Source organism: Ambystoma mexicanum, chromosome 9, assembly GCF_040938575.1.
Source record: "Ambystoma mexicanum isolate Mex_15411 chromosome 9, UKY_AmexF1_1, whole genome shotgun sequence".
In the NCBI taxonomy this organism is placed as follows: domain Eukaryota; kingdom Metazoa; phylum Chordata; class Amphibia; order Caudata; family Ambystomatidae; genus Ambystoma; species Ambystoma mexicanum.
Window position 1 is genome coordinate 247,875,535 of NC_090931.1, and position 18,636 is coordinate 247,894,170.

The 18,636-nt window shown below is 44.4% G+C and overlaps 1 protein-coding gene across 1 annotated transcript in view; it reads right to left on the minus strand.

Moving 5' to 3' along the window:
- Positions 1-4,810: 4,810 nt before the first annotated feature.
- LOC138487921 (zinc finger protein 528-like) overlaps positions 4,811-18,636 on the minus strand; it is a 154,621-nt gene continuing 140,795 nt past the window's right edge. The window contains exon 6 of the mRNA XM_069614547.1: positions 4,811-6,529. Coding sequence (XP_069470648.1) covers positions 5,853-6,529 — 677 coding nt within the window. The 3' untranslated portion in view covers positions 4,811-5,852. The remainder of the gene's footprint in view (positions 6,530-18,636) is intronic.

Here is an 18,636-nt window from a genome sequence, read left to right on the forward strand (position 1 = left end):
TTTTGTTGGTTAATCTCATGACCATGGAGATTCTAGACTGATCGTTTGTTTAGAGCCCAGCAGAGGGAGATCAATTAAAAGCTTTGTCTTAAAGTGGGTCTAAGCCCGGCAGAGGGGGACCCGGGGTGAAGCGAAAATCAAGAGAGAATTTGTACATGTGAAATCCTAAAGGAATTTTGATGTTTGTCGTGTTGCATCAGGGCTTCTGCAATAGGAGACTTTGGGCCTCATTACGACCTTGCCGGTTCGGAAACAAGGGTGCCAGCAAGCTTACCGGCACCCTTGTTTCCGAACCGGCAAATTACAAGTTAGCCTGCCAGAGCTGCTGCGCCCGACACGTCTGACCCTGCCGGGCACATCAGCCCTGGTAGGAATACATATCATAGAAGCACCAGCACCGTTATCAACAGTGTCGGTGCTCCCGTGTCCCCATTCCCGTGCAGTCCTATATGTCTATAGGACTCCACGGGAATGAGGACTAACATTTAACGGCACCCAGCTTGATGGTCCACCGGGATTTGTAATGTCCCGGGGGCACCGGCAAACTAGGTGCCGGTAAAATCTTACATGTCCGACAGCAACCCACAGGAAGCACCGGCAGTGTTACCACCAGAATCGTAATGAGGCCCTTTGAATGGCAAAGAGACTTTGGTACAGAAGGCCATGATGTTGGAGTTTCGAACTGCATCCTAATGCTAAGAGAAGTCAGAGACTGTGCTAAGATTGAGTGTGCCGCCTTGTCCTATGCTGAAAACGTGGGGATGGAAGCCAACGGCTTCAATATCCGGACATATCATTTCTTGAACACTTTTCTTTTGCATAACATTGTTTCCCACACTATTTCTATTTAGAAGCAAGGATTGGCAATAGGTTTACTAGTATAGGCCCTTTTATTTTGACAGACTGGACTAGGACTGCATTATTATTAGATGATGGTCGTAGCTTGCTCCCATCTTTAGATTTAGGATTAGATAGGTGTTTTTCAAATCCAATTGAAGTGCAATAAACACCCTTGAACTGATCACTTGTGTCTATCTTACTGTTTAATACCATTACTTCCTTACACCACACAGGCAAATTGCCTGCCTCCCACCCTTCCCTTCGGATGAGGTCGAAGAAAGTAAGCTAGGTGATGAGGATTGGATAGCCTTGAGGACTGCCGCATGTTTTGCAATGCTGGCCTAGAGGTGGAATTATGGGAATCCCCCAGATTTCCCAATCCATCCCTAGACCAGCGTCTAAGGACGGTCTTTTTCAATGCATAACCCCAACAAGGTTACTTTGTGCTGGCCCCCAAGAACCCTACTATGGGCTCAGGAAATGTGAACAGAATTATGTAAGGCAAGTGTTGCATATGTCCATACATCATGCCCGTGGTCCTGCACTCACAGGGTTTCGCCGAGCATCTGTTATTAACAGGATAGCTATTCAGAGAATAACGCCCAGGTTTGCCAGTGTCTCTCGCAAGTGTGTCTGTAAACCTAGCCTGCTTCACACTGAGGTAGGCTGTGGTTGTGAAAGGCGGAAATGGCTTGGTACCTCAGTGGGCATCAGGAAGCAAGCTGCGGCACAAGCACCACAGAAACAAGCAGCAGAGAGAACAGAAAATAATTCCAAGATGATGCGAGCACTGAAATAATCTCGTATGTGCGGAGCTGGGGACTTTGGAGACTGCACATATCGGTACCCCACTTCTAATCAACAAACACAAACTCCTTTTCTGCCCCATGTTTTCTTGCTTCCCTTGTTCCGTCTTGAATTTGGGGTAAAGTATTTCAATCTACTTCTGTTTTTACTATTCCATCCTAAAAGAAACATGGGAAATGTACAAACATAGTGTGCGGTTCATTTCCATACACTGCAATCCTTAGTCATTACTAATTCCAGATGGTACAACAATTCTTTACTTACTCATCTTCTTACCCTTTTAAAGCAACATGTAACAATGTTATTCAAAAAATAAAATTCCATCCCACTGTGAAGGGTTTTTTTATCAATGTATGCAACAAGATATTCATTCTGGTTTCTATTAAGAAAATGTTGGTGGATTCAAATCTTCAATTGCCTAATTATGACATAGCAAAATAATAAGCTATGATCTTGAAAAATAAATCTTGTGAATCGCAAATAAAGTAAGATTGGTCAATATGTCTACTTTGTCCTGTAACAAATGGTAATTTAGAGAAAACCAAATTGCACCAACAGGGACGTGGTAAGCCTGGAGACCGCTACAAAGGTTGGTGTCTCTACACTCATGTTTCTAAACAATCTCCTCATCACAAGATTGCTGGTGGGATGTTTTAATTGCACCCGTACCATTCCAGAATCTCGCTCGGTGCTCGATCACTTTAGTTCTAGGGCACGATTGGTGGTGCAGCTGCAGAGCATTAATTGACAAAGATTCTGATTAGGGACTGGCAGCACTCAGTGTTCCTCCGGTGACCTACTCTCGTCAAAATGTGCCCCCATCCAAGCACATTTCCCTTAATACTCCTTCAGTTCACCAGACCTCTCCTTGCCTTGAAATCTCTAAGTTGGACCCTGGTCTGCTGGTGCCTGCTACCTATATTCTCTCTGGAACTCGTGTCAGCAAAGAGATTACATACAAAAATACGGTATGGTGGGGTTTCCTAAAAAGTAAGTATTTTTATTTGTAATAAGAGTCTCCTTCCCGTACCCAAATATTTTGCAGTAAGTGCCATAACACCTATATATAACTATAAGAGAGTTGAAGTGTCCCAGGAACCAATGAGATTATAATTTCTAGTCCAGACCCCAAAGGCATCTTCAGTGCTGGTAATATATGAAGCGTTATCACTCAAAGTCCCAATCAGGTTGACTAGCAATACTTAATATTCTGTAACTGTGTCTCTGGGATGAGGCCAATGGGATTAACAGGTAGAGGTTTCTCCCCACAGAGGAAATACATTTCAAATAAATAGGACAAAAACTACTATTAGGACTGATAATTACCTCACTTTTGTATCGCAGTACAAACTATGCATGGTTGGGTGCCTCATATTGTAGAAAAAGGAAACTAAGGTCTAAAGACCTACAAGAAACGTGCAGTTGGTAGTGTCTAGTTGGAAACCCCATTCCCCAGTAACCTTTGCTTCGGTGGGATGGATGGGGAGAGCGTTATCATTTTCCGGTGCTGTAGTTTTAAACTTTGAACCTCATTCAGCTAGAGGCACTATTGTGCCCAAAGCATTTCTACTATGGGTTCAACAGGAATACTTTCTGCAAGGCAGGCGATTGGTTGGGGAAATAAAAGTTTAAGACACTCGCGTAATTGATTTTAAATAAACTATGTAAGTCGAAAGTACCATTTAACCTTGCATATTAAGAATCTCTGGTCTTGAAATTGAGTGCATAATTTGTTTACTACCATTCAGGAAGTTTTCATTTTATGAACAACATAAACGTTAGTGTTTTCCCACACATTGCAAGAGGAATGCATCCCTGGGGTGGGTTATGGCTACCTTATTTTTTTAGCAATGCCAACGTTGCTGAGCTTAGTGGCTGACTGGTATAGCAGAGTGCATTGTTGTTACGCCATTGTTTCTTTTTTGAAATTACTTTAATTGCTCACATTGTTGCATCATTTTTGAAGGAACAAAGGCAAGATGTCTTAGAGGGATCTGAGACCAGCATGGTCAATCAGTGAGTTAATCTGGGATACTGAACAAACAATGTTTTGGTTGCAGTTGGAGTGTACCTGAGGGTTCGCATGGAGTTCAAGAAAAAGGTGGATCCACAGAGTTTGCTTTGGATTCTGGCATACGCTGAAATGAGATGGCGATGTGTGGCAGATGCTGTGGGTTTATGTGATGCTCATCTTCCACACATTTTATAAGGAATAGAGCCTGATAAAAGGAAACAACAGTTGAATGCTGTCAATATGTAAAGAAAGATAAGACAATTACTCTCCACCAAGTCTTCAATAGGACAATGGGCCTCATTACACGGTAGGCGGTGAGCCATGGCGCTATTAGCGCCATGGCTCATGCCGGGAAAATACCGGCACCGCCTTGGCGGAAAGGGGATTTACCGCCCCATTCCAAGGTTGGAGGGGCGGTAAATCCCCTTTCCGCCATTGCCCTTCCCCATTCCCATTTCTGCCCCATAGGGCTCTATGGGACTGGGGAAGGCGCTAATTACGGCACCGCAATTTTGCGGTGCCGTAATTAGCTCCGAGGTCCCTTAGCGGGTTGGATTTTAACGCCTGCAAGAAGCAGGCGTTAAATCCTCCAACCCGCAAAGGGACCTCGTAGTACGGCGGTAAGGGTTAACGGTCACCGTTGCCATTAACGGTGACCGTTAACCCTTACCGCCGTCCGTGTAATGAGGCCCAATGACTTTCCTAAACAGTAGTAGGGGAAACTGGCATCACACCTCGGAATGACAACACATCTGCCTCCAACTAATGTGGATGTATGGTGGTGGAGGAAAGTAGAATCTCTGTCCCATGTAGATCGATGCGATTGGTTAGTGGCAGGTACACCTCTGCTCAAATGTCCCCTATGGCTGTTCTATTAAAGGGATCCAAAACAGGGCCATAGCAAGGACCCACTGAAAAAGTAACTTATTAACATAAATCAATTAAACATGACATTGTTGGTGTTACATGAAATAAATACAAACAAGCGGATCACTCGTGTAGTGCATCATTTTTAAACTGTAAGATGCGCTTCTTTTCCAAGTGCGGAGTTCTAGCACACACCAGGATAATTACAAGAGCATTCTCAATTTCAAACCTTGTAAGAGACAAGAGTGATAGACAGAGAAATGAAGTCTCAGTGGAACCAAATGAATCAATGAGAGTTTTATACAAACAGAGTGGACATACTATATTCACAGTAATACCTGAAATGCGGGGTCCTAAACATTCAAGCCTATCAGTATTAAAAAGATACATCTGATCTGCCGAGGTAAACCACACACCAAGTTTCATAACAATTCACTAGGCTGTATTACAATCACAATTGCACATTGGTCTTCTCTGCAGCTTGTTTTCTTAAAGACGTTTGTGCTACTTGGAATTATCTGTGTGGTCGAGATGCAAAAGAGGGTTGGGGCAATTCTGGATGCTGAAGCATAAATCCCCTTTAGGAAACCTCAGTGAGTGTGAGTCAACAGTCAATATTTATAATCATGTATTTTGAGGAGGAATGGCTAATACTAAAGGCAATTCACTGTATAGAACACAATGCACTTCTCTAACCACACACAATCCTACAGCTTAGTGAACAAAATACAATTGTGCAATACAATTTTTCATTGAGGTACGCATGAACATCAATTATGCATATGTACAAGGTACATATAAATAAGAAAATGCCATTAAACCTAATGATGTCCTCTAAGGTTAACTCACTGAACATAGTTTTGGTTTGGGACCCCAGTACATTTTGATTATTTATAATTTACATACTCACTGAGGTCTCTTGATACTGCATATTTCTTGGATGACCACATACACAAATCCGATTTACCCTTTAGTTTTTTTTGGACAGAATAATCCTAAAGCACTGAATTGCAGCAAGACACATGCACTACATGGAGAGAAGCAGTGACTCCTCTTGCAGCATAAGCGTGTGATTCAGCAGGTTGTTGAAGGAAGGTCTGGCCAACATATAGAAAAAAACACCATTCATGTGAAAATGCCTAAACAATTTGTCCCTGAGACACTGCATGTTAGAGAGATATTCTACCTTCTTTTGAAAATGCTGAAATTTGGAGGAAAGAGGCATGGTAAAGTGGTGCTGGGGATATAGTTAAAACTAGTGCGTATGGGAGTTCTGTCCTTGGGTATTTATCTTCTGCGTTCTTTAAAGCTTCTGTAACTCCGTTCAGTGCAAATGTTTTTTAAGATGTTGATTAAGCTCCCCTTTCCAAGTATAGCTTTTCTCACATTCTGTACATTTATATGGTCTTTCTCCAGTGTGTATTCTTCTATGTGCATTCAGATAATCTTTCCGATTAAACCTTTTGTGACAGAAAGTACATGTAAATGGCTTTTCACCACTATGTGTTGTCTGGTGTCTGATAAGGTGAGGCATCTGAAAGAAGCTCTTCCCACATTCAGTACATGGATATGGTCTCACCCCTGAATGTGTAATCATATGTCTAATAAGTTCCCCCTTCATGCTGTAGCTTTTATCACACTGAGTACATGAGAACATTCTCATATTATGCTGTGTGCTCAGAAGATCTTTAAGAAACAGTGGATTAATTGGTTTGCTCTCTCGTTTATCATATTTCTCTGGTCTTGTGAGTTTGGGGCCGCCTTGATGTACACTGAAATGTGTTGAATTGCTGAACCCACTTTCATATGGATTTGGTTTCTCTCCTCTCAGCTTCCGATTGCTTACAGACCAAACTTGGGTTCTGACGTCTGTTCCTTTGGAGTTGCACTTTTGCCCCTTTGATTTGGCTTTTCCTATTGTGGGTTGGCATGGTGGGGTACTTCTTCCAGTACGTTTTAGAGACAGGACCACTTTCCTTTGCTTGCCTATGCTTCCATTACCTACAGAGAAAAATAAGAGTCTATTATTGGTTTTGCATATGCATGAAAACAGTAGACATAATGTGCATATATGTCCAAGAGAGTTTCTGTACAAAAATAACATTACACTCCAGTGTAAGACTGGTTGCAAGATATGAAAGTACAGAGAGTGTGGTAGTAGCAAGTGTGCAGTGTCCTATGTGACCGAGTGTGTACATGAAGTGTTAGATATGGGTGAGAACATATACTACAGTGAGGGAAGTGGCAGAGGATGTGAATGTACAATAAAGGATGTGGGTAAGAATGATGCTAACGTACGTCACTGGTTCTGCATGAACACAGTACTCAATAAGTGCTTCTGTGTGGAGACAAATAATAAATAAGGTATTAGAAATAGCTACACTCCTGCAAAGCAATTTCTTGGTGCCAAACTTTGAGTTTGCAAATCCCATCAGGTGGAGAGGGTTTCAATGTTATAAATCGTATTAAAACATACAAACGATGGATGTGACTGTTTATGGACACTGGGCCTCATTAAGAGGTTGGAGGTAGCCTTGCCGGTTTTACCGGCATGGCTACCCCCAAACTCGGATCCGGCACCCGCCAAAGGGGAATCACCGGGCCATTCCGACCTCGGCAGACCTGGTAATTCCCCTTGCGCGGGTGCCGGTACGTCCCCATTCCCATTTGAGCCCCCATAGGGCTCAATGGGAATGGGGAGGATAGTAGCAGCAGTACCGTTCATAACGGTACCGTTGCTATCATTATGTTCTGCTCGCGGGTGCCGGTACAGCCACCTGGTTAGACCAGATGGCTGCTATGGCACCCGCGAGCAGAAGTCCTATTATGGCTGTACGTAGCACTGGTAGCGATACCGGCGCCGTTGTTGCCTTACCGCCATTCTCCTAATGAGGCCCAGTGTCTAGGTTGAACAAGGTCTTCAGCGGGACCGGAGAATGTAAGGGTTTAATTCAGCATTGTCTTGGAAACGGAGGCAGACTGCAGATGTTATCAACCCAGTTAAATCCCTCAGGCATATACATAAGACTAATAAGGTGTTTGTATTCCACCCAATGGCCCAATGTGTAGTAAGAAGCAACAAGCTAATATATGACTAGGTATGTTCACAAGTAATGGTGGTGGTTCTCATAAAAGATGGTAAATGGAGAAGCTTTGCATCAGAAGTGGTAGAAACATGATCAGCAAAACATTTAAAACTGCATTCCCATGACTCACTGAGTTAACAGGGTGTGAGAGCAAAGAACAGTAGCAACAGACAGGGGAATGGAAATAGAAAAAGAGAACAACATTTTCTGGCTGGATAAAATGTTTGTCAGCTGACCAGCTTGTTGAGTCAAGGTTATATGAAAAGTGTAGGGGCATCATTTTTAAAAACCCCAACTTTATGGAAAGGACAAAAGCATGGGTTGCACACACAACTCCCTACCCCTGATGTCATTGATGGGGTTGGTTGAATTTATCTTTTGCCTGCAAAAAGGAATTTTTATTTGAGCAGGTGCTGTGGTGAAGAGTGAAGATCATGGAAAGGGCCAAATGTGCTGCGGCAAGGGCCATTTGCACCAAAGCAGAGTGAGTCTTTGCCTGGTATTGGCCATGTGTGGCGCATCAAAGGCCTTACCACAGTGATTTGCAAGTGTGCTGGTTCCGAGTGAGGTCCTTGTTCTAGAGCTGCCAATGTCCAACAGGGTGCAGCAAGAAGACTTCCCTTTTGCTGCCTAAATGTACTAGGACCAAGTGACTGCCTACATCAATGCACCCAGGGCTCAGAGTCTTTGCTCAACTCAAGTGCCAGGGGAGAGCTCAGAATGTGATCTTCACCTTAGGTCCCAATGTTTCTGCATCCTTTCAGGCATGAATTACCCTGCCATACTTTTTTCATCCCTTGCTGGTCGCAATTTCCCTCATCTTAATTTTCCAGAACCAATGCCTCCCAGTTTTAGGTCCAGATTCTACCACCAATTATGGCCCTGTTACCCGAGCCTTCCAAAAAGACCCAGATAGATCACATTTCCTCAGACCCCGATGCCACTTATCATCTTTCTGGCTCAAGGTGCCCTTTTGTCTCTATTAGTGCCCCCAAACCATCCTACCAAAGCCTTGAACGACCTTGACTTAGTCTTCAGACCTCAAAGCACTGCTAACCCCTTTATTAGAATTGACACAATTGGCCCATCTATTTAGCCCAAATGTTCCTAAACCCCAATACAGTCAATATGTCATCCATCCTAACCCTAAGTGCTCCTCTTTGGGCCTTACTCTTTCAGGCCCTCATGCTCTCTACCATCCCCTTTGGTCCATGTTGTCCCATTGCCTTCCCTTTCAGACCCAGCATCTTCTGTGCAGGATCCAAGTCCCTCCTAACCTCATAGGAAACATCCAACAAAGTAACTACTACTGCTTCTCCCTCAACTGCTGCGATACAACTTCTTCCGGACCACGGCGTACCACGAACTCCCTTTCGGATCTGCAAATGGACCTTGCTAATGCCTTTAACTTGCTTTACGGAACGTGACTAGTGCCATTTACTGATTGTTTGCCTGCCAATGCCCCAATTTGCTTTACAGAACGTGTCTACTGCCTCCTATTGATTGTGCCAATGCCCCAATTTGCTTTACAGAACGTGGCTAGTGCTATTTACTGATTGTTTGCCTGCCAATGCCCCAACTTGTTTTACAGAACGTGGCTAGTGTCATTTACTGATTGTTTGCCTGCCAATGCCCCAATTTGCTATACAGAACGTGGCTAGTGTCATGTATTGATTGTTTGCCTGCCAATGCCCTAACCTGCTTTACAGAACGTGGCTAGTGTCACCTATTGATTGTTTGCCTGCCAAAGCCTCAACCTGCTTTACAGAACGTGACTAGCACCATATATTGATTATTGATTTAAGACTGATTGTTGGCTTCAGCTCTCACATTGTGGCCCTATTCTAACTGACTGTCTACATCATAGCCCTTATACAAAGCATTATGCTCCACATTATGTTATTCCATCCACCCACCCTGACGCCCTCCACTAATCCGAATAATACTACTACTAGATTATTCATAGATATGAAAGACTTTAGAAATCCCTTACCAAGCAATCCCTGCCCAACCACGTCTAGGAACCTACACCTTAGAGCTAGGTTAGCCAAAATATACGAGCCTCCTATCAGCTCTATCTCTACCACAATAGGAATAAAGACTCTGTTAACTCTGCCTAGCCGAACGAATACAAGCATGAACCTAGGTCGCAACTTTGGCCCTAGGTCAATAAATAGCACAGCCAAGTGCGGCAAACCCAAACCTTCGCCTGCCCCCAACTGATAACTACAATCGTTATGAGCCCTCAGATTAAGGGAGCTCTAATAAACTCCAGATCCTTAGTAGCACATGCTACGGAAATTGCCAACCTGGTCCAAAGAGAAGATTTAGATTTCCTAGGCCATCACTGAGACATGGCTACACCCCGCTGCAGGTCCTATGCTCATGTTAGCAGTCCCTGACGGCTATTCTATACTGAGGCAAGACAGATTAAAATCCAGAGGAGGAGGCATCGCTATCATTTATAAATATAGCCTCTCTATGAGATTAGCCACACCTATCGACATCCGCTCATGTGAACTTTTATCAGTTAAATGTACCACTTACCAATGCCCAAACCCTTAATATCCACTTGATTTACCGCCCCACCCGGGCCCTCCCGGAACATTTGAGGATGATATTAACACCATCCTGTCTATTAATCTCAAAAGCTCTACACAAATACTTGTACTTGGAGACCTTAATATGGGTTTTAATGACCTGTCAGACCAGCTTGCCCTAACTAAAGCTAACCTCCTCGCAGAACTTGGTTTCACCCAAAGAAATAAAACATCTACCCACAACAAAGGTAGAATACTCGACTGGGTGGCAGACCATAACTATCAAGCCAATATCCTCTCCATCTCACCACTAGCTTGGACTGACCACCACCTTGTGTCATTCATGCTCTCTACTAACAGACCCCCACCCCCACCCGTCCTTAGGGCTCCACCCACACTAACCAGAAACAAAAAGAGTATTACTGTGGATAGGCTTATCCCGGCCCTACTTCCCACCCTCAACCTGCTCCCAGACAATACCGATCCTGAGAGCCTGGCCGAGGAATACAACAAAATTATGACCAGCTCCTTGGACCTGATCGCACCCCTCAAACTAAGACCAAGCAAGCCTAAAACTCACTTGTAAAATGGTTTACACCCTTCCTAAAAAACCTAAGGCAACAAAAAAGAAACTGCAAGGCCGCCTGGAAAAAACTACCATCACTAGCCAACAAACTTAAACTCACTAAACTGTCCTCCCTTTACAAAAAATAAATATATCTAGCCAAACGAATATCCTTCGACACGCGCATATCCCAAGCCAAGTCCAATATGAAAGAACTATTCACCATTCTCAAAGAAATAGAGACCCCTATAGCATTACCTGATACATGCACTAAAGATAAAAAATGGTGCTCAGAGAGCCAACACGCTCTAGCAAATAAAATATCCACCTTACAAAACAAAATTTCCAGTAAAAGAGCCTACCTAAATGACCCTCCCCCATATAAAATAACTGGGATTACCAATGTGGATGAATCCACCCGATTCAACTTCACCAAAGTTTCTATTCCTGACGATAAAGAATTATTCTGTCCCTTAAACCCTCTAATTGTCAGGGTGATCTCTGCCCCACGCAGGCCATTAAGTATGCAGCCCGAGACCTATCACCTTTCATAACAAAGCTCATCAACGCGTCCTTCTCTACTGGTATCATCCCTACTAACCTCAAACAATCCTGGGTACTCCCACTCCTAAAAAAAAAAACACTCTTGACCCATCTACACCTACCAATTATAGGCCAATTACGACAGTGCCCTTCCTCCTAAAAATTCTGGATAGGGTAGCTTATGTACAAATCCAAAAGCACCTGGAATTACACCACTTACTAGGAGCCAGAAAATCAGGCTTCCGTCCCCAACACGGAACGGAGACAGCCCTCATCGATCTTAAGACCCAAGTTGATGAGCTTAGAGATAATGGCAAATCAGCCCTACTCCCCCTCCTAGATCTCTCGGCTGCATTTGATCTTGTCGATCACACTATTCTATACAACCACCTTAACACAGCAGCACACTTCTCTGACAACGCTGTCAACTGGATTAGATCCTTCTTAAATGGTAGAACTATTAGGGTCTTCTCGCCCATAGCAGCTGCCGATCCTATACCCATCTGTGGTGTGCCTCAGGGATCTTGCCTCTCGCCCAGCCTGTACAACATTTCTACTAAGCCCTTTTTCGATGGTCTGGATAATCTCGGTATCGCCTACACCAACTATGCAGATGATACCCAGATCCTCCTTCCGCTTTCAGGGGATTATGAAAAGGATTTGGCCTTGGTGAATAGAGTGTACATCATCCAGGCATGGATGGCCACGCATGGACTATGCCTGAATGATGATAAAACCGAACTCTTCATCTTGGGCACCTCCTCTAACCTAAAATAATTAGGATCATCTGACTATTCCTCATTCATAATTGATGGCAATAGCATCAAAGTAGAACACCAGGTAAAACAATAGGCTTTTACCTTGACTCAAACCTGTCATTTGCCAAACAGGTCAATTCCTTAGCGTCCTCCAAGGCCTACACGTGCAAACTCATCCGCACAGGCAAGCCGTTTCTCTCTGACACTAGCTGCACCATCCTGGCCAGAGCCCTCATCCTGTCTCGCCTGGACTATTGCAATGCCCTTTATCTAGGATCAACTAAAGCTACTATCAGAAAAATCCAAACATTACAAAACAATGCCCTCAGAGCGGCATTAGGCATTTCTAGAAGAGATCACATCTCTGAGAGCAGCCGACAGAATAATTGGCTCCCAACTAATGACAAAATCCTTCTAAAAACTTTGTTGCTCACCCACAAATCTCTCAACAATGCGGCCCCCATCCACCTGGCTGAAAGATTCCATAAACAGATCTCCCTGAGACCACCCAGAGCAGCTAATAGAGATCGCCTCTCCATTCCTAGCTTCAAACGCTCCACAATCGGAGGCAACAGCTTCCCTATGAAAGCAGCCAAATTGTGGAATTCCCTACCTCCCACACTGGGAACTGACCAACCTTACCAAAACTTCAGATCCAACATCATTATGTGGCTGAAATTAATGATCATTAATGATAACTCCTGCTTAGATTTGCCTGTATGGAGTGCATCCTCCCGCTTCTCTCAACCTGACACCCTTGTGGCAACTATAATTGCCTACCCACTGCCTGTATACTTGTACTCTACAAACACCTTAAACCTTGTATATATTGCTGATGTAAGATGTGTGTTCACTTGTATATACCACTCTTGTACCTTCCGCCTGCAAATAGGTACCATCTGCATATACCCTTTTGTAATTAATACTTGTATGTAGATTTTATACCTTGCTGTTGTAACTAAGCTTTGCCTATACTTGTAACCGCTGCACCATGTTACCTTTGGGTATGCTGTGCATTATAAATAATAAAACAAAAAAACTGAAATCTGAATCTGATGCCCATCAAAAAAACAGATATTCACTAAAAAAAAACTTTGTTAAGGGGACGTTATGGTTAAGTTGCACTACTGAAAACCTGTGAAATTCACTAAAAAAAACGTTATAAACGTGACATTATTGTTCAAAGTAAAACCGAAAAACCCCTGAAATTGATGGTAGGCTAAGCAACCATAACTGCCCGCACCACTGTGCACTGCTAACACTACCACTGTTACGCTCACCTGGACCCCACAGGGGTGTCGATCGGACCCGGACAGCTGCGGTCTCAGTCAACGTGATGCGTAGTGCAGAGAGGACTGTCTGGACTGGCCCGCCTAGTCTTGTCTGCTGGACCCGAAGAAGTATTTTCCTGCAAGTGGAGACAGGGATTAGCCACCTGTGGGTTTTAGTGATGGCCTCCCAACTGTTCTCGCTCTCCCCCACTAATCACCTCCGATATCCCCTTAGTAACCTCACCTTATGTTTGTAAAAGATGAGCTCTCCATCCTGCGCGTCTTGCAGGGGCGCGTAGATACCAGTTACTTCACTGGTTTGAAGGCGTTGGGAGAGTTCCGGTAAGCACTGACTCTGAAGTCCCAGGCGGGATTGGTAAGTATCAAGTTCAAAGAGTTCAATGTGCCCGATGTTCACTCTTTTCCCCTTCCTTCTTTAAGTTGCAACTGAGTATGTGAGAAGAAGGTCTCGTAGCTGCTGCTGGCTTTCAGGTAAGAGTCTGTGTTACCCAACGCTGTCCGGTAACTAATGCATGCGTTAACGTGTTGTTTTTCTCCCTCTTCACAGATGCGGCATATGAAGATATGGAGAATAAGACCGCTGGTGGTAAATCAGGTAAGTCTATGGTTGTAAGAGGTATTTGTTTATTCCCTTGGCTCACCTTGTTATTCTTGTGCCCCTAGGTGCTGGAGTACGGCGAAGAAATGATGGAGACAGTGCCGGATCGAAAGATGCTGTGAGAACTGGCGAGTATGGCGCCGTGCTGGAGCTGTCGAAGCGACGCGTGCAGGTCTGATGTACTTTCCAGGTCGGGAGATGAAATGGATCCGGAATCAGGTGAGGAATTTGAACTAAGTGTTTTCTAACCATGTCCTTTTCTTCCTCTTTATTCTAGGAGCTCCAGATTCGAGGTGGGCCTGGCAGAAGACTGGATGCTGGCTGCAGGCACGCAGGCGTGACAGAAGACTGGATGCTGGCTGCAGGCACGGTGAGAGTCACGCTGCTGGATGCAGAATAACACAAAGCATGTGCTGCTGTTCAGGCGTGGTTTAAATAGCCTCAAAAGTAGTCCCAGGAAAGAAGTTCCCCAGGACCACACCCGAGTAAAAAAATAGTCCCTGTAGTAAAATAGTCCCATCCAGGCCTCACGTTGGCTTGGATTTATTTGCAGCATGGTCTGCATGAGGTAAGTAATGTCTATGAGCCTGGTGCCTACGGCGCCAGGACTGAACCCAGACCGCCCCTAGCTGGGGCTGCTGAGGTTTTTGTAAATGTCTGGATACCTGCTCCCGGGGCTGATGGGCTTGATCCGGATGCCCGGGGGTAGGCATCATGACAACCACCCAGGACATGAAAGATGGCATCACAAATGTGGAAATGTTCTTATGTTAGTTGTAGTGGAAGGGTGTGAGGCAAAAACATTTTTTTATAAAGAGTTAAAATGTTCACGGACAGCGTGCCTGTTTGAGCTGGCCGTAAACGATAGGATATGGATGTTCTAATGGCAAAACACCTACCCCTACCAATGGCATCCAAGATGGAACGGATCTTAGAACGCACCAAGTTGTGCGTAAATGAACAGAATGGGCGTCCTAAGCAGATTATACCTCTCCGTACTGCTCACAAACAAGATAAAAATTGTTCTTAGAACACACCAGGTGTCCGGGATGTCTGTAAATGAACAAAATGGGAGTGTCCTAAGGACACTATACCTGTCTGTACCGTCCGCAGCCAAGATGGAACTGTCCGTAGAACAGGCGCGGTGGCCGGCATGTCCGTAGGCTAACAAAATGGAGGTGTCCTAAGGACTCTGTATCTGGCCTTACAGTCAGCAGATCATGTAGGCACATGTGCAGTACACCCATAAGTACTGCGAACAGCGCGCCTGTCCGTAACTGCCATGTTACTTGTGTCGCACTTTTAATTACTTTCAGGACCCGAACACTATCCGTAGAACACCCACGCGCATGCGCACGTCTGTTACTCTGCATTTGCTGTCCAGCGGGCACACATTTCCTTTACGGATGTGTTAAGGACCTCATCATGTGACCGCACCCAGGCTGAGCGTGTGGACTAATTTCAACATTTCAAAAGAACTTTGCCTTTACAGCTGTAGCGAACGTTAGCCGACTAATCCTTATGGCATCCATGGCTACTGTTGCTTCATTAGCCTCAGCACCACCCCCAAACCCTCCACCGCCACCACCTCTCCAAGGGCCTGCAGAGGGAAATACGGGTGAGGATGTAGAGAGCGAGGAAAAAGAGGAAGAAGAGAATGAGGTGGAGGAACTCTGCACTACAAGCACTCGCCGGGAGTCGTGGGTGTGGCGGTTGTTTTCTGTTTTTGGGAACGTACCAAAAGCACGTGCAAACCTGGTCAGGTGTAACCAGTGCCAGTTGGTGCTGAGTCGCGGGAGACCTGGTGCGTACAGCTTTGGTACGACAACGATGAAGCTACACCTAACTTCGTTCCACAGTGCGGACATTCGCAAGGTGGTACCATGTGAAGAACATAGTAGATTGAGTTCCTCCACAGCATCCTCCGTGTCCGATCCTCTCACCACAAGAGACACTCCTGTGGGGGAGCGCATCCCTCCAACTGCCTCACAACCCATTAACGATGCTGTTGACCCTAAGCTTGCGAGGGTCACAATATTGTGTATGTACTGCAAAGCAGTACTCTGCAGGGGGAGAGTTTTCGAAGTGCTTTTGAGGCTACGGTCACGGAGCACCAGAAGAACTGCGCCCTTCCTAAGTAAAGGCCACCCTACATCTTTCTCTCTCCACCTGCCCTTTCTTATCCCCCTGGTTGGTGTCCCTTCCTTACCCTCCTTTGCCCTCCTCTCCTAGTGTGTCGTGTGCTGAAAAGCAATAATCTGGAAAACAGCAAAAATTACAAAAAAGGCTCTTTTCAGAGCCCCCTTTCTCAGTGTAACAGTAGAACTATCAAGTGACGGTTGTAGGCCCCACGCATTTCTCAAAAAGTCCACGGACGGTCACAGGGCGCACAAAAATGGAGGGTGCAAGCGGAGCAAAACCAAAGCACTTTTCGCTGGGAGTAAGTGGTGGCTCTGAAAAGAGCCTTTCGGTGGTGTTTTGTGTGTTTCGAAAACTATGGATTGGAAAAAACAGATTGCCAAATAGGTGACTATGAATCCAAAAAAGGTTGCAATGCATTTTGTACATTTCAAAGAAAAATCTGATTGCCAGCATATGTGAGATGGACTCCATCTCTGCGAAAAATGAAAGTGCTGCTAAACAAAATGTTTTCATTGTGGAATGAGGACATGCCAACATCTCTTAGAAAGGCACAAACAGCCTTATTAACATTGCGCCTCGCTTTCTCCATTTGTGTACCAAATGCAGAAGAACGCAGCCATCTTTGTCGTTGTGCAATACGGGAAAAAAGTATTTGGCAATTTGGAAACATGTCCATGACCTTTGCAAGTCCTTCCTTCATTGCAAATTGCAAAGAAATTCCAGAGACATGGCCTAAGCTGTTTCCTCTGCAATGAATGATAATTATATCAGGATGAAGCTCTGTCTGTGAAGTAGCACAGAGAGGTACCAAGTCCAGCCACCTCATTCCACGCACGCCATGCCAGTGCACTTCCACATGAGGAAATCCAAGATCTGCAGATAGACCGCAACTTTCTGCATGCACCATCAACCAATGTATCCATGAGTCTCCCAAAATCCAGATAATCTGTTTTCGAGCACACAGAGCCATGACTGTCTGGTGTCCTGCCAGGGAGAAGACGTTCGCAGTAAATTTCTACATTCAGAACACACCCACTGAACTTTACAGACCAATCCCTACCTTCGCACATTCACATTTGCATGTGTCTCCACCCCATAATCCCCGTTGGTAATACGCACTGTCTGCAGACTACCGCCATGTCCACGGACACGTAGCGGATCAGAGCGTGACGACTGTACATTTAAATATTATTCCCCTTTAAGGTGGGCTCTGAAAAGAGCAGTTTTTTTGTTTTTTGGGCAGATGCCTTACAGACACCTGTTATTTTGTATGTTTTTAAATATTCTTTCTTCTTATTTTACTCCTACAATCATTACAGAACCTTCCCCAAAGCAAGCCTTACATTCCAAAAGAACATGGCATTTCCCAAAGAAGATAACGCAACAGCATCTGCTTCAAAATAAGCCACATTTCTGGGAACAATGTTGTCGTGGCTGCAGAAAAACATACCAGCTCGTAACATGAAAGCACGCTTGCCGCGATTGATGTTACACCTCCCAATAGTTTGATCAGGACAGAAACAGAATTGTTGTCCCATTTTCCTCTAGGGTGTAACCCAGAAAAAATTACTTTCGCAGTTGGAAAGATGTTAATGACTGCTTGCACCAACTGTTCCAAATCTTCCAAAAAAGTATGTGAACTCACGTAGCCCAAATGGCAAGCACCGTAGTGCAAAAGTACCACATAGGGAGTGGTCATCCTACGCATGTCTCTGCAAACTTGGATAATTGCTGCAACATTGCGATCACTCTCAGCGCGCCACACCACCTCCACTCCTCTCACATCAAAATTGTGTGCCACATGCCTACTTTCGGAATAGTGCTGTAAACCATGCACAAAAATACCTCCAAGGACCAAAACCCTGACTCTCTCCACCTCTGCCATCTTCAGTATACGCACTGTCTTCCGACACATGCATGAGTATAAAGTACAGGTATGTATATTTTTATCAGAGAACATGTGCAACCCTTATGATTTAATGTAAACAAATTAATGCCACTAAATTTGCAAAGCCAATACATACCAACGCTCCCCCTTTAAGTGCAAGACTTCCGATTTTTCATTAACAAACCGCACTACTTCTTACTGTCTCCCGCATAACCTATACATACGTAACAACACTCCCTATTTAGCGCGAAACTCGATATTCCATTAGTAAATGTCACCATTTTTTACTGTGTACCGCCTACATTAATGCTACTTCCAATACGATCGTATGAGAAAAATAAACGCTCCCGATTGCTGTGGTGACATCTCCCTCTGAGGGTCTCCCAATTTTTCGGATTCGTACTTATAATATGAAAGTAGTGAATTTTTTCCCATCTACTACAATGACCTATCACTTACAAACCTCTCTGCTATGGACAACACAGCTGAAACAAAACAAGGCATTTTCATAAACAAAAAATTGTACTCATTTGCGAATCACGTTCAACTAACATACTGCAAATAACATACAAAGGCAGTACATAGTGTAGTGAAATACGCACATACACTCTGTTGAGATGTCAAAGGAGAATACTAACATTGATTTCTGAACCATTCTACCCACAAATCCCCATTTATTGAACAAAGAATAACAGG